Source organism: Lontra canadensis, unplaced genomic scaffold, assembly GCF_010015895.1.
Source record: "Lontra canadensis isolate GAN:19392208 unplaced genomic scaffold, GSC_riverotter_1.0 scaffold141, whole genome shotgun sequence".
Lineage (NCBI taxonomy): Eukaryota > Metazoa > Chordata > Mammalia > Carnivora > Mustelidae > Lontra > Lontra canadensis.
Window position 1 is genome coordinate 1,664,414 of NW_022631135.1, and position 23,933 is coordinate 1,688,346.

The following is a 23,933-nucleotide window of genomic DNA, read 5'->3' on the forward strand; positions in this document are numbered from 1 at the left end:
GCAGAACTGGGGTGATTTTCCTTAGGTTAGTCAAGCTTAGCTCCAAAGGCTGCGAAGAAATGAGGCATGGAGGAGAGGAGGAAAAGGATTTTATGTGTACAGAACTATTGTTCTTATTTTATGATATCAAGGTAACGAGAAACAGAGTAATTTATTTTAAAAATGTCTAAAATGTTTTCTTAACGCATTGTCCTACTGTTTTAAAATGAAAGTGAACCATTTTAATGTCCATTTTGTTAAAAGAAATTTAAAAAACAAAATAAATTTAAAGTGCATGCTGCTTATAAAAATTTAAATAATGTCCTTAAAATATAACTAAATTTCTCCAGAGGATTTTCTTCTTTGAAGTTAGTTGATTTATGTTGAACAAATGATCTGTTCATAATTCTTGTTTATTCTTTCTCTTATAAATGTGACCCTTCTCCTCCACTGCCAGGGTTTTCAGGTCTGCCATTTAGAGTGAAATCATAGGGTCAGTTGTATAGGTGCTCAGTGAAACTTGGTTTAAGATAGAATATCTCTGATTTGAAATGGTCAAAGACAACAGATTGTTACCATCTGTTACTATCTATCTATCTATACTCAGTGGTATACATACTTTTTTTTTTTCTAATTCAGGAATGGATCAGACTTACTGTGACAAAATGGAATATATGACTAATTATTTTCCTCGAATAAACTTCTACATGTACGAAGGGCCTGCCCCTCGTATCAGGGCTCGTAATATACCTCATGACTTCTACAGTTGTAAGTATGAAGATGCCATGTGGAAAAAAAGGTAAAATCGTAAGTGAATAACCGTACCTTACGGTTCTGAGGATGTAGAGATTGCCAGGCCCCTCTTCTGACTTCTTGGGAAGACCATACAGAAGCAAAGGAGAAATCCCCTTCCTTGTTTAAATATAGTCAGCCTGTAAAGTCTATGGTAATATTTAATATTCTCAAATTAAAACATATTCTACTTAATTGTGTTAATATTAATAAAGTATTAATGAAAACAAAATGTTAATAATAATAAAAATATTAATATATTCTACTTAATTGTTAGGTTAAAATATGTTCTACTTATAGCCATATAAGTAGATATTTATAATAAATAATATATAATGAAATGCAGTCTACTTACATTAATGATCCTAGTTATATTAATTAAAACATGAATTAATTAAATTAAAATAGTAATATTAATAAGATTTAATATATTTTACTTAATTGTTAGTTTAAAATGTATACTATTTGTAGGTTAAAATATATTCTTAAATTCTAAAATAATTCTTTGCTTAAAATAGTTTTTTACTCAATCTTACCAGATCATAGTCATTAATAAATGTATATGTCAAATTTATCTGAGTTGTTCACATTTGTTATGTGATTCTTTTTTTTTTTTTTTTCTTTTGAAACAGTTAATTCTGAAGAAATTGTTAGGAACCTCAGTGTAAGTATACAGTGTCCTAATACATATATGTAAGGTAATAGAATGTCCTTAAAATCTGGGATGGAAGAAATCTATATTCTATATTTCTGAGCCCAAGCCACTTGTCATTTATTTATTAAACCCTCCATTGACATTATTTTACATGCATATCGGTTGCTTTTATCTTAGGTGTTTCCATTTGCAGTTGTCACCCCTCCAGGAGATTAGTCTGGGGGGCTCCTGGTTTTCACTGAGTGGGCTGATATCCCCTGCAAAAGAACCATGCCAGGGAGCCTCAGGCTGCACCGCCTGTCACATGTTTCGATTGACTTAATATCGGAAAATAGTGAATCATGAACTCTTACCATTCTTTTCATACGAGTCAGAAAAATCATCCCTTCACCCTTTAAGTATAATTGCAACTGCTTTTGATTGGTTCCCACATTCTGGGTTGTGAGTAAAGGAGCAGGGCAAATTCCAGATACCTAGCTTAAAGCCATCTGGATTTTTCAAAGTGATGTTCGCTGCTCCTGGAGAGACCTGATAAGTTCTTAAGTATAGTTTTAATAATTCTGTATTTAAGGCATATTCCCAAGTATATTATCTAATACCTGAGATTTATGACCCTATCATTGCTTGGGTTGGGGCTAGGTTTATTTAAGTATAGGCGGCATGCAATTAGAGTAAAAAATGTTAAGATGAAATGTGAATGATTGAAAGTGAGGAAAACCCAGAGGGAGAACTGTTACTGTCTCCTGGGACCCACGGCATGTCTGATGTAGAAATGACGATTAGCGAGGCCCCTGGGTGGCTCAGTTGGTTAAGCGTTTGCCTTCCGCTCAGGTCAGGTCACGATCCCAGGGTCCCAGGATAGAGCCATGCTGGGCTCCGTGCTCAGCGGGGAGCCGCTTTCTCTCTCTGCCTCTGTCTGCCACTCCCCAGGCTTGTGCTCTCTCTCTCTCTGTCCAATAAATGAACAAAATCTAAAAAAAAAAATTTTTGAGGGGCGCCTGGGTGGCTCAGTGGGTTAAAGCCTCTGCCTTCAGCTCAGGTCATGGTCCCGGGGTCCTGGGATTGAGCCCCACATCGGGCTTTCTGCTGAGCAGGGAGCCTGCTTCCCTCCCTTCTTTCTCTGCCTGCCTCTCTGCCTACTTGTGATCTCTCTCTGTCAAATAAATAAATAAAATCTTTAAAAAAAAATTTTGAAATGACCACTAGAGCAGCAATTATTTAGTCTTAATCACTCCTTTTTTCTCCTACACCTTCTAATAGGCTGATCTTGAGTACGCAGGGTAGGCAATCTCGCCCCATGCTGGTGAAAGGCGGAGAGGCTGTGTGTCCACACTGATTGGAGGGGCACTTGGCAATTTCAGCATGTGGACTCTCTAAAACCACATATTGTTGCTCTTTCCTCATCACCTCACAAGCCCTATAGCTGAAGCCGTGTTGGTGAGGAGGGGCAAATCTCTAACAATTCTGATGGTGCAGGGAATTTACCACAGGCTTTGGAAACCCATTACCTAGCACTGTAAGAATAGGCTGGGCCTGGAGCCACAGAACCCTGAAGGAATGGACCACCGTTTCATGAAGTCGTCTGTTACTCCCAAGAAATACTGCATTGGCAGTGCAATATATATTCCTGGTATATATTCCTGGTCCCAGGTCCCGTATTGAGCTTTTATTGGACAAACATAACCAAACATGAATGGGTGGCTCTTTAGCTCAACAGTGTTGTGGCTGCATGACAGAAAGCAACATCAACTTTGTTCTTAGATAAAATGACCTAAGTTTTCCCAACTTTAGGGTCTTCAGCCTAAATTCTCAAATGCAAAGTATAACCCCATTCTTCCTTCAGAAGTTGGCAACATGCCTCCCATTTCCTTGGGATTTACTCTGGCTACACACCAGCGAGGAGAGTGTGACTGCCACGTGACCTGTGGTCCTTGAGGGTACGGTCTGGTCCCGTGTTATCTTTGAGGAAGCTGTGTACCCAAGAGCTGCCATCAAGTACTTGCCTGAATGTTACAAAAATACTGACTTCTGAAGGAAGTAACAATGGGGGTGCCTGGGTGGCTCAGTCAGTTAAGCTTCTGCCTTCAGCTCAGATCTTGTTCTTCGGGTCCTGGGATCGAGCCTTGCATTAGGCTCCCTGCTCAGCGTGGATCCTGCTTCTTCCTCTCCCGACCCCTGCTCATGCTCTCTTTCTCTCTCTCAAATAAATAAATAAAATCTTAAAAAAAAGGAAGAAGAAGAGGCCTGGTAAAGATACTAAAATAGGCAAGAAAAAAAATGGCCAAAATATGTGTGCAATAAATAATTTCTCTTCCCCTTTTCATCCTATAACTCTCTTGCTCTATTGTCCATTTTCCTTTTTAATTTTTCTTTTGTTCAATTTCATGGTGTCTTTTTTTCTTCTATAAATTGAGCACAAAATAGTAATGAGTACAAACTTAAAGTATTTGTGAGATGATTGAGACTTAAATAAAAATGAGGAAGTAGAAAACATTTAATTTCCCCATATTCTTACCTGTATTTTTTTCTCTTGTTTCTCAAAAAGGTCATGAGGGAGAAAAAGTTCATTTTTAGTTCTAGTTCTCGTCTCCTCACCTTTTTCTTTAGATGTCTGTGAGTTGCATTTTTATACAGTTTTTTTTTTTTAGATTTTATTTATTTATTTGACAGAATCGTAAGTAGGCAGAGAGGCAGGCAGAGAGAGAGAGGAGGAAGCAGGCTCCCTGCTTAGCAGAGAGCCCCATGTGGGGCTCAATCTCAGGACCCCGGGATCATGAGCCAAGCCAAAGGCAGAGACATTAACCCACTGAGCCACCCAGGTGCCCCGAGTTGCATTTTTACACAGTTTTAAAATATGCCACCAAGTTACTGCAGTAATTATTAATTATTAATTATTTAATTATTAAGGAAACATTTCCCTCTAGTTTGTAAGAGATCCATGAGTTTTAAAGATAAAGAACCTGTGCCAGGTATCAGAAACTTTTGACTTGATTTGAGAAGTAAGCAAATGTAGGTTATTTCAAGGGTAAATTGAATCCATTGTAAAAGGATTTTGGTGCAATTAAACTGAGTCTTAAAATTTTTAGTGATATTTACTGTGTTATATAGTCTTCATATGTAATTTAAATTCAAAAGTTGTAATTGCCACTCGAAATCTCGACATAGCTAGTGTCTGTCAAAAAAGGAGGGGAAGTTTATGGTGAAAAACTTAGAACATCAAACACAACTCATAATTTAAATCAACAACTTGCAACAATAAAAACAACATAATTTGGGAATGTGACCACAATGATACTAGGTTTCATATCCTTATTTTATCATTTTTTAAAGATTTTATTTATTTATTTGACAGAGAGAGAGATCACAAGTAGGCAGAGAGGCAGGCAGGGAGAGAGGGGGAAGCAGGCTCCCTGCTGAGCAGAGAGCCCGATGTGGGGCTCAATCCCAGGACTCTGAGATCATGACCTGAGCCAAAGGCAGAGGCTCTAACACACTGAGCCACCCAGGCGCCCCTCATATCCTTATTTTATAAGCCAAATTTAAATCCTCTTAATTTTAAAAATTAAAAAGTGCTTAATTGTCTTAGAAGATGTTATTGTTGAATTAGCTTGCATATTTTATAACTTACATGAAGAAAGAATTTACCTATTTTTTAGTGCCAGAAACCTGATCAGCATTTCAAACCCTATTTGACTCCTGATTTGCCAAAACGACTCCACTTTGCCAAAAATATTAGAATTGACAAGGTTCATCTTTTGGTGGATCGGCAGTGGCTGGCTGTGAGGTTTGTGCATCTATTCACTTGTCTTGTAATGCTTTTAACAACCGTCTTTCAATATAGATTACCTTAATTTTTTTATTTTATATTAACATATGATGTATTTTTTGCGCCGCACTACAGGTCTGTGAATCGTCAGGCTTACAAAATTCACAGCACTCACCATAGCACATACCCTCCCCAGGGTCCATAATCCAGTGTCCTCTCCCTACCCCTCCCACCCCCCCAACAACCCTGTTTGTTTCCTGAGATTAAGAGTCTCTTATGGTTTGTTTCCCTCCAGATCCCACCTTGCTTCATTTTCCTCTCACAGCCCCCAACGGCCTCCCACCCTGCCTCTCAAGTTCTTCATATCAGAGAGATCATATGATAATTGTCTTTCTCTGGTTGACTTACTTCGCTCAGCATAATACCTTCTAGTTCCATCCACGTTGTTGCAAATGGCAGGATTTTGTTTCTTTACTTAATTTTACCCTGCTATTATGATCCTGTGATTTTTTTTTTTTCCTGAGTACTGCTATTTCCTTGACTTTTTACATGCCACCTAGAACTTCTGCATTTGAAACACCTGTTCTTAGGGGGCCAGTCTTAGCATCCTAATCCTCACAAGACAGAAGAGCAAGAGGAAGAAGACTGACACTGTAGACCGTTCCAGAAACTGTCAGTACCAGCACACCCCCACTCAGGTCATTTTAAGGTGGTAGACGGGATGTAAAGATGATATCAGTTGTCCTGAAGGTTGGTAGTAAGTTACTGATTGGGTGGCTCTTCGAGATCGCTGTCTGTCATCTTTGTGGTTTTTATGAAGGAGTACCTTTATGGCTCTGAGGCCAAGCTAACCTATTGGTTAGCTTGGTCTTTTTTTCTAGTTACCATGCATGTTGATTGTTGAGCATTTGTAAATTATAATTGTGTTTAGAGAAAATAAAAACCATTCTGAATCCCCTCATCCCAAGATAACCAATTCATTCATTGGTTTCACAAAATCACTGATGTTTGTTGTTGTGTGCTGGGCCTTGTTTCAGGCATTTGAAGGATAAGAGACAGGATTCTTGTCCAATGATGAAGACTGATAATAAGCCAGCAAACAAATACATACACACTTTCTGGTAGTGCAACTAATGTTTCCTATTTCTTTATTTCATTCCAGTGTTGTTGTTGTGGTGGTGGTTTTTCCATGTGCATTCGTGGGTTTAAATGGAATCAGGATCATGTTGTTTTCTGGCCTTATTTGTGTGCAATGTAATGTCGGAGGATACAGAAGACAGTGGGTATACAGACTCTGAAAGACATGTTTAACAAAGGGGAAACAAGAGAAAGATAAGGCAGTTGGGCTCTAATATGAGTGGGTACAGGATGAGGAACTGGGGTTTTGGCAAAACCTGTTCTATGATATAACGGGAAACCTAAGCAGTACACCGTTAGGCCAGAGAGTGTGCGTGCTTGCATCTGACCACTAGATGGCGTTGGCCTCTCTCCTTGGGATTGGGGTTTTACAATCCTTTGCGAGGATGAGTGGGTTATTGTATGGCTCACCATAGCATTCTCCAGAAGAACTAAAAAGACTAGGCTTTACTAATATTAAGTATATAAAGTTTTTAGTAATGTAGGCATGTATCATGCGAGCAAATATATGTCCAAATGTGGGTAAATGGCTCCAAATATTTACTGTTGAGAGTATGAGATGGAAGAAATAAAGAGGTCACTGGTAACAAATGCAGAAGTGCCCATGCATCCTATAACATGACCGATGGGTTATAGAAGGAGAGTCCAGCCACCAGAATACCTCTGGGTATTACACATTAATATCTAGTCTCAAATTATGAGCTTTTTAAATGTAACCGCTAGCAGCAAGATGTTCAAGGCTGAGGGTTCAAGACTCGCCTCCACACATAGACTGTGAGAACATAAACAAATTAATGTCTCAGGACTTCATCTTCATCGTCTGTAACACCAAATTAGCGTGGTTTTATTAGTCTCTTGATATTAAAGTAAACTCATTTATATCAAAGGGAAATGTTGACGACAGCCCAAACCCGAGCCACCAGGGAGTCTCATCTGATCAAGCCCTGGGTTCGCTCTACCTCCAACCATTAACACATGAGTGTCAGGCTGCCTGGTCTCTACATTACAATATGCTGTTTTTAGTTATAATGTCCGATATTTGATAACTAGATTAGATCTCCTTTCCAGAATTACAGCAGATATCATCGTTTAGTGTAATCTTTCACCATCATCATCCTTACTTTGCCTAAAATGTGTTGGATTTTATTAATTTGAGGAAACCCAATTATTTGAAACTACAACTGAAGTATTGTTAAAGTGCTCCCTAAACGAACTTGAATAATAGCTTTTCATTTTATGATTGAAAAGTGACAAATACTTCCCAGGCACCTTTCTTTTTCTTCTTCTTCTTTTTTTAAAAAAATCATTTTATTTTATTTTTTAAAAGATTTTACTTATTTGTCAGAGAGAGAGAGACAGCACAAGCAGGGGGAGGAGCAGATGTAGAGGGAGAAACAGGTTCTCTGCTGAGTGGGGAGCCCAATGCAGGATTCTATTGAAGGACTCTGGGATTGTGACCGGAGCTGAAGGCAGATGCTTAACTGACTGAGCCATCCAGGTGTCCCTCCCAGGTACCTTTCTAAGAAATGGGGGTAGACACAATCCCCACCCTAAGGATCTTTGTGCAGGCAAGGAGAAAGACAAGAATTGTAATCAGTTGTTATAAATGCTGCGTGAGGATTGCTGCGTGAGGATCAAGTACAATGTGCAAGGAAACAAAAAGAGTGATTACACAGCCCAGGTGTGGATGTCAGAGAACATCACAGGAAGCTTCCTGGTGGCTGTGATTACTGCTCTGGGCTTTGAAGACTCAGGATGGGATAGCTAAATGCTGTCACATGCAGCCAGTCTGCCCCAGGTAGTTGTGTAATCTGTGCACTGCCCAGAGGCACTCAGCCAAGAAGAGAGGCAGTGAAAACAACCCTTGCTCAGCTCACTGAGCCCTGATAGGGGGCTATGTCTGCAGGAGGAAATAGACCACTTTACTCTGCTGGAAGGCATCCATCAGCTTGCTAAGGCTCGAGCACTGCCAGGCTGTATTCACAGAGGTGCTTCTTTCTCAAAATTCTCTGCCCAGAGCAATGGGGCACCTTTTTAAAGCCAGCAGCTGCTCTGGGGCAAGGTTTACAGGCTGAAGGACTAGATTCCAGCAACTTCAAGTAGTTCTGCATCACTAGAGCCCTGGGAGAATGGAGTTGGTCTCTTCCTAAAGGAACTGTCATGACTAAAATCTGTGACTTTTGACAGTTAAGGAAGCAGGACATTGGTAGATACAGGGTGGCTAGAGGTGAATATGTGGATATGAGCATTTGCATTTCAGAGAGCTGAGTGTCAATATGGCTAAGAGGGGTGTGTGTGTGTGTGTGTGTGTGTGTGTGTGAGATGTGGGAAGACTCTGAAATTCACAGTCAGGATAACCAATTAGACCAATTAGGAACTTTGTTCAGACCAGAAGTAGCAAGGATCTAGCTGAGCACGGCAGAAGAGGAGAGCAGGGGAAAATGTGAAAGGTACTACGCAGGTGCGTGGGACTTGGCAGCTGTCTGAGAGTCAGGAAAGAGGCCTTGCTCATCTCCTACCTGTGTCATTACTCAACTCTGGTGGAGAAACTGGCCTTGATTTCAACTTTACTAATTAGACATGGAGAAGATAAAAGAGAATTTGTTCCAGAAGATTTCATATGGTACTTGGAAGTTGAGCTTAATCAGGATAGATAAAATCAACTCATCTTTTCCCAATGCTGGCTTCTGTTTTTCCATATGTAATTTCCAGTCTAATGGTTGGAAAGCATAAACAGGACCAGTTGGAAGAGTTGGAAGAGCAAGCCAGTTTCTAGAATTTTCACTTGAGAAGGACAGAAAATCGTGTTTTTCGAACACTATTTTTTTACCCTTTACTTCCGAGTAAGTATTGACTTTCATATTGACTAGTTTCCTAATTGAGTTCGGTGAGAAGTTGAAAATACTAAATATTTTTCTGAAAATAAAAGATAAAGGAAGGATCAACTTCAGAAAATTTTACCAATGAATTGGTTCTAAAGACCTCTTTTTCCCTTTAATTAATGAATCCTCTAGCCTCCCACACAGAATTTAAAACTTAATTATCCCCATATAGTTCCAATAATCTGATGGAACCAAATATCACTGAAATAAGGATAAAAATATTTTTAAACAACTCTTTCCTTCTGTCCGATATTTTATTGGAATTAACCAAAGTAATGAACTGGCACCTTGAGTAATTGAATTTGAATAGAACTCCTCTTGTTTTTCCCACTCCTGCTAGTCCTTACCCTCTCCTTTCTTTCATCTCTTGGGTAGAGATGAGTGTAGCCTGCTCAGTGTTGTGATTTAGTTTTTAATTTGTGATTTATTTTTATTTAAGCTAAGTAGGAGTCATTTATGACTGTTCTAAAAGTTAATTTTTTAAGACACTTAAGTCCTGCCTATGACATAAAAACAAACAAAAACACTGCATGCATGTATTTGCCTGAGGAGTGGGAGGTAGGAGTGAGAAAGCAAATGAGAAAAATATCTTAAGGCCAACTGTTGGGAAGAGGAGGCTTTTTTTTCCATTAGCGACCTAATTTGAACCCCTATGACATTGTTGCTTTAAAAAAAAAATCTAGGTTTATTTGTTGCCATTTTGCTTTCATGTATAAAAACCAACTATGTATAAAATTGCTAATACTGCTCAGTTCAAATACTAAAGTATGAGAAGGTGGGCAAAAGACTAATTACATTTAAAAAGTCCTTCAAGTAATAGGGCAACAGCCTATGGAAGAATGGCCCCCAAATTAAAAATAAACTGAATTTATAAGAATATACTAGCTTTTTCTTAGCAAGTGTTATAATTAACTTCCCCTCCATATTCTTTATACTTTAATAGGAATCAATATTTTTTCCCAGTTTCAAAGACTTATTTCTAAAGTACTGAAATGCTTTAAGTAGCATATTAGTCAAACTGTTCTAAATCACACAGACATTAATTAATGTGTAAAGATACAGGTAAGCTAGAAGACAATTTTTTTATATTTATAATTTTTTATTTATGTGTAGCTGACATACAATGTTACATTTCGAATTCTTTTTTTTTTTTTAATCTATGCCTTTTTTTTTTTATCTTGTCAATGTCTAAGTGTCAAAGGCTTTTTTGAATTCTATTTATAGATTCTGGAATTCTCCTTCCTTCTCTCCTACCATTCTGTTTGTTCCTCTAGGGTTATGAATTTGAGCATGAAAAGAGCTATGTTTATGCTGTTGTTGACAGAAAAATGTACTTCTATAAAAGCAGAAGGTACAAGAAAATCCATTAAAGCTCAGGTTAAGAGTAAGATTTCATATCCATGTATTTATTGCAATGTAACATTATTATTTCTTTGAAGGAGTAAAGCATATTCATTCTGTGGAGGAGGCAATCATGGTTATAACAACGAATTTAAGAGCATGGAGGTAACTTACTGCTTCATTTTTTTTTTAACAAATATTTATTGAGTAGCTACTTTGTGATAGGCAGTCTTCAGGACTCTTGAATACAGCTTTGAACAAAACAGCTAAGGATCCCTACCCTCATGAAGCTTTCATTCTAACAGAGGAATATAGACTATTGGTGTTAATAATGTAGTATATTATTTGGTATGTTAGGGGTAGGTACCATGGGAAATGAAAGTAAAGCAGAGTTGGCAGACATTGGGGATGTTTCAGCGAACCATGGGAGTGGTGTGCTATTTTACACAAGGTGGAGAGCGTGAGATTCATTATGATGTTTATACAGAGACTTGAAGAAGCTGATAGAATTTACCTTTCAAATATTCAGGGGACAAGTGTCCCAGGCTGAGGAAACAGCCAGTGCAAATGCCTGAAGGTGGCTGTGTGCCTGACATGTTGGGGATGAGAGAGTCATAGGCTATTGGAAGGATGTTCAACTGCGGCTGATTGGAGAGGAAGGAGTGAGGGTTCAACTGGGTATGTTAAGTTCAAAATATTTATTAGGCATTCAAGTGAAGAAGTTCTATGGGCACCTAAAGAGAGTCTGTGTATTCAGAGATTTTAAAGATTTAAGTTTTAGGTGTGTAAATTAGTTAAAAGATACACAACTAGAGACGGTCTTCAGAAACTGAGTGAATATAGGTAGAAAGGAAGACCAAGGACTGAGCTCTAATCAATTCTACTTGAAGAAGTTGAAAGAAATAGAGTCACTAGCAAAGACACTTAGAAGTAAAGCCAATAACAAAGGAAGAAAACCAGGAGGAGCATAGTGTGTCCTGGAAACCCAGGGAAGAGACTGCTTGAATAAAGTATAACTGATACTCCCCCATAGGTAAAGCTTTATGACTTCGCAACTGGCTGTCTTACCTATTTCCATTAATAATAACACACACACACACACACACACACACACACACGCACATACACACATCCTTCCCAATTAAAGAAAATGTTTTGGGCTCTTTCTGAATATACTGCCTTTTAACATTGTCATGATGAGCTATAGATCCTTGTAAACATTTGAAAAGTCTCTGGAGACAGAGAGATGCAAAATACTACTGGTATTTGATATTTGATAATTAAACCAATTACTATAAGAAACACTTATGCTTCCTGTTCTTTGCTAATTACCTTGGGAAAAAAGATACATGATACCATTACCAAAAAATAATTATTTATGTTTGACACTTTTTTCCTAGTTATTTACAGTCTGAAAGTATTAGATGTGTTTTTAGTAATATATTTAACATGAATTAATTAAATGTAAATAAAAGTATTTAGGTTTCTTCTTCCTAAAAGTAGAGGGGAGATATATTTGAGACATCAAAGGGTTAGTATAAGTTGTAAAAAAAAAAATTTAGCGTTTAGAGACTTCAACAGTTTTTGTCACTTACTAACATATTTGAACAATGACATGAAAGGACTGTGGAAGAATATCTGGTATTACTTGATGAATTTCTAATTTATACCATAGATACGGTAGAACTGTGCTGACCCTGGTTGTCTGTTGTTGCTTGTTTCTCTTCATCTGTTGACATAAGAGGGGCTGTGGAAGCAGGTCCATTTAGCAAAAGTAAATACAATATAGATTATATTTGACTGGGATGGTTGGAATCCCAATAACAGGTGCAAATGATATAAAAATCATTTTCAAGAATTCCTTAAAATAGCCTCAGACACAACTGGGGAGCTAGGACAGAGGGAAAATTGGGTCTTTTCTAACATATGTTTTTGAGTTTAGATGGCATCTAATAACAATAGACTGTTGCCACTTAGGCTATCTTCTTGGCACATGGACCAAGTTTTAAAGAGAAGACTGAAATTGAGCCATTTGAAAATATTGAAATCTATAACCTAATGTGTGGTGAGTATATCTGTTTACATTTAACACCAAAATATGGATATAGTTTTTAAAAATATGTGTTTTGTAATTGGTAATAAATTGAATCCCAGAGATGGGTGCTTTGCCCTAAGAAGACAGAAAGGAGAAAAGATGAGAATGAATTATCATTCAGAATTATTCAGGCATAAGAGTCAAGTCTTTCTGTTCGTTGGTAATGATAAACATTAGCTCTCAGAGACAAGCTTTTCTGTCAGTTACTATTTGAAAATGTCATAAAACTTAGATAAATAAAATTACATTCCTAACTTCTCAAAGCAGGCAAAGAACCCCTAAAAGCACAAGTATTTTCTTGTAATTAGAGAGAAAAACTGACAGCATAAAAGGATGATAGGAAGTATTTTCTTGGGCAGATGCTTCAGATTACACTGAATATTTAAAAAGAAAAAAAAAACCTTAAAGAATTAGAGTTTTAGGGGATCTCCCCTACTTTTCTGCCTCCATGCTTACTTCAGAGCATTGTACTACTAAGTCATTTGTCTTGGCAAGGCAATGGGTAAGTTGTAATTTCACCTTGAGCTTTAGGAATTCTGACGTAAATACACTCAAAATTGTCATCCCTAATCTTGCCAAAGGCCTGTGGTGATTGAATATGACTTAGAAACCAAAGAGTATCCATTTGAAAATAATGTGTTGTAGCCTTAACGACTTTGACTCTCAGATCTCAAGCTGAGTTTGTGGTCAAGGATGCTGGCCCTTTGTGAGGAGGCTTAGAAGGAACCAGATAGGATTTCAGCTCTAAGAGAGTTCTATTTGGTGGCATTCACCAGGAACCACTTAAAAGACTATGTTTGTAAAATATCTGTATATTGGGTTGTTGTAGGGAAAATGTAGAAAAAGTGATCTAAATATTACACAAAATTTATGAGTTTAATTTTTAAAGATATCTGTCCTTAAAGAAGTTTCATATAACTAAGTAAATATACTATCAGTAAGATTGTAAATTAAATTCTTCAAAATTGTTCCTGATAAAAATACAGCTTTTTATGCTAGAAAACCAGGATATGCTTAAGGAACAAAGTGACCTTTAAACAATGATACTTTTCTCTGGAGGAGCAGAAACAGTTCCTGAAGGTGTGTGTAGCTTATGTAATAAATGTTCCCATTGTCCAGAAAGAGGAGGTGATAGAAACTATGGAAGGGGGGTGGGGTGAGGGAGCATGTGGGCCTGGGTGGTTCAGTAGGTTAAGCGGGTTTGGCTCAGGTCATGATCTTAGGGTAATGGGATGGAGCCTCAGGTTGGATGGACTCTGTGCTCCATGGGGAGTCTGCTTGGGATTCTCTCTCCTCCCCCTCTCTCTCTCCCCCTCCTTGCCACACCCCCACCCCCAAAAGAAATCCCTGAGGGAAGGGACACTAACCTAAAGGCATATGCAATACAAGACCACGTTATAGTGGAATTTATTAAAGCAAGTTTTGTTTCCTTCCAAATGCTAGACAGGTGTTGCCTTTTAATTTAAAACTACTTCGAGGGGCGCCTGGGTGGCTCAGTGGGTTAAAGCCTCTGCCTTCGGCTCAGGTCATGATCCCAGGGTCCTGGGATCCAGCCCCACATTGGGCTATCTGCTCTCCTCTCTCTGCCTGCCTCTCTGCCTACTTGTGATCTCTCTCTCTGCTAAATAAATAAATAAAATCTTAAAAAAAAATAAAACTACTTTGAATTTATTTTTAAAAACAGATCTTCTACACATTCAGCCAGCACCAAACAATGGCACCCACGGTAGTTTAAACCATCTTCTGAAGGCACCTTTTTATGAGCCAGTCCATGCAGAGGAAGTGTCAAAGCCTTCTGTTTGTGGCTTTACTACTCCGTTGCCCACAGATACTCTAGACTGTTTGTGCCCCAGGCTACAGAATGTAAGTAATAACTTCACATGTTCCTAAGAATGTAAAGGGGCAAGTTGATCTATAACCAGGGTTATAATAGGGGTAGCTGACTACCAGGTTTGTGTTCTAGTTCAGATATTTACTAAGTAAGTGTATGTGCTTTCTCTGAAGCTTGTCTGGAGATGAGAGAGGCACTGTAAGATTAAGTATGTGACTATGCTTTGTAAACTGGAAAGCACTCTTTGGACATTATTAATTCCCTTGTGGGCTAAGTGTCCTTAACCGTTCAAAGCAGTAGAATCTTGAAGCTGTCTTTGGTTTCCTTTGTAAACTTAATCCTCTTACAGCTGGGGAGATTCCGGTGCTAGGAGTCCTCCCACCCCCCGAAGGCAAGGAGTCAGAACAGGAGCTCAGAATCCAAGGACCAACCCTCCCTGTGAGAACCAGAGCACAGGGATGGGGGCTGGGATTTCAGGATAGAATTGGAGGCCTGTTACTAGGAGTCGATCAAGTTAAAACCAATGTCAAGGTGCATTTGATGGCCAGGTTAAAAATGTTGTAGAGTTAAATAAGTACCTGCTGCCTCTGGTAAGAGTTACTCCTTATGGCCAGGATCGAGCAAAGACTTTTCTCTAATCCTCAAAATAACATTACACCACATATCAGTAAGTATATAAAGAAATGCTGACCAAAAGAGGCTTTAAAGGACAAAAGTCCAGCCAAGATTCCCAATAAAAATGAAGTCCACAGCTTGATCAGATCAGAGTAGGGGTGTGGGTTTCTTACCTACAGCTTATCTGGATGGAACCACCATTTAAAATAATAATAATGTTAAACATTAAAATGTGGGTGTTTTCATCTCCATTTTAGGAACAAAGAGTTAGAAGAAGCTAGGTAAACTGTCCAAGGTCACAGAAATTTGATCTACCTGACTACAAACCTCCAAATTCTTCTTTGTAAACAATGACCTTTGCTGTTTCAAGTATGGTCACAGGAGTAGCATCTGCCTCTTGAAAGCTGGTTAGAGATCCAGCAACTCGGGCCCCATTGGGCACAGGATTACAAATCAGAATCTGCATTTTAACAAGCCCCTCAAGTGAGTTGTACTCATATTAAAAGCCTGAGAAGCCCAGAGATGTTGTCATTCTAATTTAGTAGTTGATTCTAGCTATGGTCATAACTTTGCCTCCTTATCAATTGTATCTTTGTTAACTCCCACACAAAGTATCCCAAGCAGTAGTAGAATCTCCATCTCTGAGCAAGTGGCAGAGTTGGAATTTAAACTCAAGTTAGTCTGGCTTCCTTGCTTAGTAGTAATACATTCGGGTATTACTGCAAAAATAATCCTGATCCCCTTACAACATGTCTTATCACTTTGACTTCACTTTCTCTCTTCCCCGTATTGTTTTGCAGGATATTGATCTAGAACGTGTGAATCAAATGCTAAATCTCTCTCAAGATGAAAGTAAGTCAATAGAAAACATGTCAAGTCTTTGGTGTTTAAGCCTAGCAAAACACAATATTGCCTTTTCGGGATTCCTTAAGATAAACTCATAGAGGCTTTTGAACATAAAGATTATATTCCCAATATGCTGGAAGAAAAAAAAAAACCCACAAAACTAGATCTAAATAACAATCACAAGCCTGGGGTAGTTACAGTGCTCCTAAGAACACAACAAATACCTTGAAATGGTTGTGCGTGTTCCTTTTCTTAGATGTGAGTAGCCCAAATGGCCCACCTCTATTGCTTCTTGTCTGTGTGACTGCGCCAAATCACTTAACCTCTCTGGGTCTCAGTCTCCTCATCTATGATAATGGCACCCACCTCATGCAGTTGTAAAGACTGAAAAAGTTACTCCATGGAAATAATTTAGAATAGTGCCTGGCCGCAGCAATATTATTATTACCTGTTATCTTTTAAGTATTCTTGTGTTAAACTCATTAGGCCTGTTTCATCATTTATAAAATGGGGATACCTTCTTCATAGAGTTTTTGGGACAATTAAATGAGTTAATATATGTGTGCACTTAGAATAGTGCCTGGCACACAGTAAGAATTCAGTAAATATCTAGGTTGGCTGATAATCTTTTTATAATCTGTTGAGTATTGCTGCATGGCATAAATACCTTGTAGGTTTTTAAACTATCAATAATGGATGGGTGTTTAGAAATAATAGGCAAATAAAAATAAACAAGTACATTAGGACATACTGTTCTTTAAAATTGCATAATCTTTCCTATGATAATTATTAAGGTAGGTCATCTTTGTTACAAAGTATGTCCTTTTGGTTTTGAGGTTGTATCTCTTCAAATATGTCCTGTGAGCTGTTAGCTCCTTGGCCAGATTACTTTTCTAAACCCTAGTTTTGTAATATATAGAATGGAATATAACACTTGCCTCAGAATTATAAGAATTAAGAGGTTAAGTATGAAAAGTAATTATCAGAGTGACTGGCACATAATAAACCACCAGATGATAGTTTTATGCATAGAAATATTTGCTAATTTTACAAACATTTTTATTTTATGTGTTTTTGTTTTTTTGTTTTTTTCATTTTAGTAACAGTGACAGAGAGACTAAATTTGCCATTTGGGAGGCCCAAGGTTATGCAGAAGAATAAGGAGCACTGTCTTCTCTATCATAGGGAATATGTCAGTGGATTTGGAAAAGCTTTCAAGATGCCCATTTGGAGCTCCTATACAGTGCAGAAACCAGTGAGTTCCTGTGTCCATTGAGCCCTGAAGGATGGAAAAGATTTGTAGTTCTCGAATATTCTCAGAATTGACTTTTGATTTTCAGTGGAGATCCCAAAGGGTGTTCAACTGCTGTGTCTTGTAAAACAAGGTCTCAGGCATTCCTTAAATGTATTTATAGGTGCTATGTCGGTGCAAAAGAGAACACGTTGTGTTTTGCCCGGAGAAATTAAAAGGTGTTCACAGACCAGTTGGTAAGGCAGGTAGAAAAGTTTTCCAAGATAAGCAATAGGAAATATAGATTTATTTCATCTATCCTAAGTACATGGTAGGTGCACCTAGAATGTGAGGCTAACTAGATTATAAAGGGCTTTATATTTATTTGATTGTTTAACAAATACTCTTCTATCTGCTGTGTGTTATGGTGGGCACAAGGAGCCTAGTGTGAGGAAGACGTAATCCATCCCTGAAGGATGAAGCACTCTAATAGGTCAGGCTAGACTTACAGGTATAGATGGGCTATGTCATAGATCTCTTTAGACTAGGGTTGAGAATCCAACTGTTGAAATTCTCTTCTTTTTCACTGTCTGGCAATCTCTCTTTTGATATGTGACCCTGGGACATTGGGCTACCAAAAGAAAGAAAATAGATCTCTATTTCACACCATATACAAAATTAAATTGTTGGTGGGTTGATAGATCTAAATGTGAACAGCAAATCCATACTTTCCTTTCTGTATATCTTGATGGCCTTGGGATAGAGAAGGGCACAAGAACAACAACAACAAAAATACAGAGGAAATTGACTAATTTGCCTATATTAATATAATACGTGACAAAAAGACAAAGTTATGGATGATACAATGTATTTGCATTGTACATAAGAAACAAGAGATGAGTATCCAGAATGGTAATTAGGATCCAGAATAGCTAATAAATCTCTTCCACTAATCAAGAGAATGGCAAACATCTTAGTTAATGAATGGGCAGTGGCTATGCGCCAAGCAACTGAACCTCTTTCACAATCAGGGAAACAGAAATGAAAGCAAAAATCAAAGTCTGCCAAAAATCAGTCAAAACACCCCTTTGGGGCAGGGATGGTTCTACTTAATGTATCCCAGCGCAATAGAGCTGCCCAGTAAATGTTTCCTGAATGAATGCATTGGCTAAATTAATCCCAAACCATTATTTTTAAAGACTTAAGGAGAAAGCAGGACTTTCAACTAGAAGGGTAAATAAATAATCAGGAAGCTGTTCTTTTTTTTTTTTTTAAGATTTTATTTATTTATTTGATGGAGAGAGATCACAAGTAGGCAGAGAGGCAGGCAGAGAGAGAAGGAAAGCTCCCTTCTGAGCAGAGAGCCCGATGGGGGAGTTTGATCCCAGAATCCTGAGATCATGACCCAAGCCAAAGGCAGAGGCTTAACCCACTGAGCCACCCAGGCGCCCCAGGGAGCTGTTCTTGTTGAGAAAATCTTGATATCTTAGATCCAAAGACTCAGATGATAAACTTCTACCTATTACTTTTCTTGTTAAGGGTAGAGACCCTCCACTTTTTTTATGGCCAAGAAGTGATTGGTTGTATCTGGTTTACTTACTATTCTTGTTCCAATCCAAGATTTCTGGAGAAAAATAAGCATATTTTCCTACTATTAACTGAAGCTTTGTGTGTTCTGAACACCAACTCTACTGCTGACAATGGTTTAATTGTGGTGCCTGGTAGGAGAGCACTGATGTTTTTTCCCAATGTGGGCAAATATTTTACCAACAGTTACCTGAGTTCATGTGTCTGGTTAATGGCAACATCGCTTTCCTATTATGTGAAATCTTCAGTTTGTGACTTTCCTCCACATACTGTGGAACAACAGTATGAATTTACTTATTCCTTAAAATAATTCCTATTTGTTTTTTGGTTTTGAGAGGGCAGTAGATCCAAGGCCAGTGTTATTATTCAGTTCTCTGTTTTGAAAAGTTCAGGTAGCAGGGATTGTGTGGAGTTAAGGGGAATGCTTATGTTTTTAATACTTTCCCCTGCTGTCTTGCATTCCTGAATTTATATGAGCTTTGGCGGAAACCAGAGGCGGAGAGATTTTAAGTGGGCCCAGACCAGGAGTTTAGTACAATTCTTTTTTGTTATTGTTTTAAAACTAGCTTCTTTGTTACCAAAAGTTCCTGTCCTTTCACTGATCCCACAGAACTACTTGTGCATTTCTCCTTCCATGAGACAGGATGGAATTCTAGCAATTTTCTGCTTTCTAATTCAGAAATTACTCTGTTAGTATGTTGTGGTTCAAGAAAATTACATACAAGGATGTTTTGAGATTCACATAAAAATGTTGTAAATCAGCCCTGTGTTTGAAAAATCAGACTTTAAATAAGCGCTTTTTGGAGCATGGGCCCAATTGGCTTGTGCCTTTAAGTTTTATGAAGCTTTTGTTTTTCTGTGGTTTTGGTGGGTTTTCTAATTTTTGTTGTTGTTATTGTTATCACAAAAGGGTTCTGGAGAAGTAGCTGTGATTTGAAATCAAGGTCCTGCAAGAACAGCTTCAAAACTATTAGGGTTGATTAGACTGTATATGGGTTTTGCTTCTGGGCCCATCGAGTAGGGCTGTGTGAACTGCCCTTTCTGTTGCTAGGTGAAAAATTGAAATTAAGAGCAAGAATTATGATTGTGTTTTAGAGCATATACCTTATAAATTTAATGAAAATCAAAGCACTTTTTCAGAGAAGAAAATCGAGCACATGTGAAAAATGTTTCACTCTCTCTCAATCTGTATGTGTATACACGTCCCATATAATTGGATTTTTGAATAGCCTTTTTTGTTTCCAAAGCTTGTCAGCGCTAATACTATAAATTATGGCTCAATCATATGTTTTATGATTCTTTAAAAAACTAGGAACATTACTATGTATCGTAAACATTTTGGGGGGGAACTATAAGAAATATTTTTCCCTATAGGACAAAACCATGATCATAAAAATAATTTTAAAAGTATATAGTTATTATTCTTACCATAAGACCAGATGGTAATAATTCTATCTTAAAACAAATAACGTTAGCTTTTATGTTCAGCCTATAGGTAAAGAGAGTCTATAACTTCAATAAAAATAATTTCATCCACTGTTCAAGTTTTATTTTAACCCCACGCCAGACTAGGAATGAAAGCATCTCTCTTTCCTGTGTATGCTTATCATATGCTTCTCTTGAAGAATTTTGAGAGCTAAGGAGTTCTGATTTTATCTGAGTGTCTGAGTTCTATTTATTGTTTTCCTGACTTTCTATCCCTTGGCTTTTAAAAAACTCTGAAGAACTCTAAAGAGCTAGCAGGTTTGAAGCTGTTTCTATGTGTGGAGGTGGGGAGATGGTTCGCTGTGCCTTTGCTCAGGAGCCCAGGACTCAGAAATGATGTCATCATACCTCCCCTCCATCCTTCTAGAGGGCTGCCTATTGCATAATCTCCCCTTTATAAAGGAGGCCACATCCTGTCTTTCCTAGTCTCGTTGCACTTATATTAGGGGTTCAGGTTTGGTGTGTAAGAAACAAGATTTTCAGTAAACAAAAAAAGTATAACATTTTTTAGCACTTTCCCACTAAAGACATGGTGATCCATGTCCCCCAACTCAAAGTCTGTACTCCTTTGAGAAAATAGTAAATATTTTTGCCCAACTGTTATGTGAGTATAACTTCTACAGCTGCAGCCTCATGAAAAATTATAATACACTTCCTTCCTTAACATTTTATTATTTATTTATTATTATTTATTTATTTATTTTTAAAGATTTTATTTATTTACTTGACAGACAAAGATCACAAGTAGGCAGAGAGGCAGGCAGAGAGAGAGGGGAAGCAGGCTCCCCGCTGAGCAGAGAACCCGATGCGGGGCTCGATCCCAGAACCCTGGGATCATGAACTGAGCTGAAGGCAGAGGTTTTAACCCACTGAGCCACCCAGGCACCCCCCTTCCTTAACATTTTAATAATTCTTTAATTTATTTCTTTTTTAAAGATTTTATTTATTTATTTATTTATCAGAAAGTGAGAGGGAGAGCACATGCAGGAGGAGTGGCAGGTGGAGGGAGAAGCAGGCTCCCTGCTGAGCAAGGAGTCCAACTCAGGACTCCATCCCAGGACCCTGGGATTATGACCTGAGCCAAAGGCAGATGCTTAACCGACTGAGCCATCTAGTGTCCCCATTTTTATAATTTTAACTGTTGAATATAGGCATTTAGTATATAGATTTTTTTTTTTTAATCCCATTGCTTTCAATATGGTACGTCTGCTCTCTGGACTGTGTTGTGTCCTTCAGTCTGAACATCCTTCCAGTTCAGCCTCTCCAGTGAGTAAACTTTCCATCTAACTTCTTTTACAGACTTTCATCCTGTTGTCTTCTTCCCGGCCCTATGTACATTACCCATCTTTAGGAGACTCCGAGTTCTACCCTTGGGTTTTGGCAGTAGGAATCCACTTCTTTGTGCTTTCCCCAATCATGGCTTCTGGTTGTCAGTATTTACTGGTCTACTAAGTCATGTTACAGTAGTAGACAAGTGTTGACCTGACTTCCAGCTTCTGAAAATTTCATATTATTCATGATGTGTTTTCATCATTAATGTTTTTTTAATGGGATTTTGGAAGGGAGCAGAGATAAATGTGTTCAATCTAAAGATTTTATTTATTTGACAAAGAGAGAGCGAGACAGCGAGAGAGGGAACACAAGCAGGGGAAGAGGGAGAGGGAGAAGCAGGCTTCCCGCCGAGCAGGGAGCTGGTGCGGGGCTCAATCCCAGGACCCTGGAATCATGACCTGAGCTGAAGCAGATGCTTAAAAACTGAGCCACCCAGGTGGCCCAAATGTGCTCAGTCTAGTTGAGGAGGGTACTCAACTTCTATATAGTGTTTTCCAGCTGGAGTCGTGTGGTGTGTTGGGGAAATACCTTCTCTGGTTGGCTTTCCTCAGACTTCGCTCTTCATCTCCTACCTGTTCTGTACCTCATCATGGTGCTCTCCTGCCTATAAATATAGTGCACAGTGTTTTTTGCCTTTTTCTTTGTGAATTGATCATATACATTTTATTTTTCTCCAGCTTTATTGAGCTATAATTGGCATGGAACACTGTATAAGCTTGAAGTGTACCATGTGATGATTTCATACATGCATATATTATAAAATGATCACTATATACATTTTAGACACCACAGTTAATTTTCACTTTTAGCCCAATGCAGTGAATAGGGGAAGGACATCCTAATTTAACTAAACCTTCCTTTTTTGTTGTTAAGAAAAATATACATCGTGGGCAGTAGTGGGTATATGAATCAAAATCTGAAAAAAATGAAATGAGTAGCAAAATGTTTACTTATGATTACATGCTAATTGAAGTATGATGATGATTTAATACTGTATTACCTTAGACACTTGGGTTTGGCAGCATATTTTTAAGATGGCTATGAGTGGATAAGTTATTGTATTAGTCTTTAAATATAAATAGAGTTCCACTGGGTGGCTCAGTTGCTTAAGCAGCTACCTTCAGCTCAGGTCATGATCCCAGACTCCTGAAATCAAGTCCCATATTAGGCTCCTTGCTCGGCAGGGAGCCTGCGTCTCCCTCTGCCTGCTGCTCAGTCTGTTTGTGCTCTCTTTCTGACAAATAAATAAATAAAATCTTTAAGTAAAAATAAATAAATAAATAAAGTTACAAAGAAAATTGTAAAAAACATATTCCTATATTACATGATAAATGAAGCACAGCTACCAGTTTGTTTTGGTTCAGCATGTAAGTAAGTTCAGACAACTGTAGCTTCTTGAATTAATCTCAGATTGCCCAACTGAAGAATAGTATCTTTAGTTATATATGTGTATTTTAAAAAATGAATCGTTTTTATTTTATTTTCAATATATACTTATAGTACACCGTATGTATCGCTACCTAAAAGTTAGATCCTCAAAAGAATTTTGTTTTTTAGTAGTAGCTCCCATTATTTGGTTGCTCTCAATTCTGCTTTATTCTGCAAATATTCCTTTCCAAGATGTATTTGATTTGCCCTCCCAGTGTCCCTAACCAGAAGGGAACCACAGAAGAAAACATTGCTGAAGACATCCATTTCCATTGCTTGCGTAGACCTGATTCACTAAGAAAATAGGAAAAGGTTAAATGAAAAACATTCTAGGGAAGTTACAAACCATATAAGGCAATGGGTTAGCCACAACTGTGGGTGTAACTTTTTTTTTTTTTCTTTTTCTTTCTTTCAACAGGGAGACACATCGCCTCTTCCTCCCACTGTCCCAGACTGTCTGCGGGCTGATGTCAGGGTTGCTCCCTCTGAAAGCCAAAAGTGTTCCTTCTATTTAGCAGACGAGAATATCACCCACGGCTTCCTCTATCCTCCCGGTTAGTAGAACGCTTTTTTAGGGCAGCGACTTAGAAAGCCCTCATCAGCTGGATGTGGGCATGTGCCTTAAACATACGCTCCTTGCCCAAACTACCTGCTTGGGCTAACTAGCTGCCCAGGAGGTTTTCCAGCGGCTGCGGGCTGCCCCGAAGCCGCCCAGCAGCTATAATAAAGACTAATAAATTTTGCAGTGCGAACCGCACATCAGCTCTAATCTGGCCCAGATGTTCGGAGAGTTCGGCAGGTTTAAGTTTAATTTTAAAACTGAAGATTCTTTGGAGAGGGACGCAAAGCGTCTAGAAAAACATTTTTTCTGGCTGCTACCCAAGCAAAGGCCTGCATGGAGCATGCCGCTCGGCCCGTGGCGAGAAATCAG

General features: G+C 38.3%; 1 protein-coding gene across 1 annotated transcript in view; it reads left to right on the top strand.

Moving 5' to 3' along the window:
• ENPP3 (ectonucleotide pyrophosphatase/phosphodiesterase 3) overlaps positions 1-23,933 on the top strand; it is a 72,474-nt gene that overhangs the window by 37,763 nt on the left and 10,778 nt on the right. The window contains exons 13-21 of the mRNA XM_032843490.1: positions 619-747; positions 1,404-1,435; positions 5,083-5,210; positions 10,651-10,717; positions 12,530-12,617; positions 14,332-14,510; positions 15,894-15,945; positions 17,040-17,194; positions 23,421-23,556. Of these exons, the coding sequence (XP_032699381.1) occupies positions 619-747; positions 1,404-1,435; positions 5,083-5,210; positions 10,651-10,717; positions 12,530-12,617; positions 14,332-14,510; positions 15,894-15,945; positions 17,040-17,194; positions 23,421-23,556 (966 nt within the window). The remainder of the gene's footprint in view (positions 1-618; positions 748-1,403; positions 1,436-5,082; positions 5,211-10,650; positions 10,718-12,529; positions 12,618-14,331; positions 14,511-15,893; positions 15,946-17,039; positions 17,195-23,420; positions 23,557-23,933) is intronic.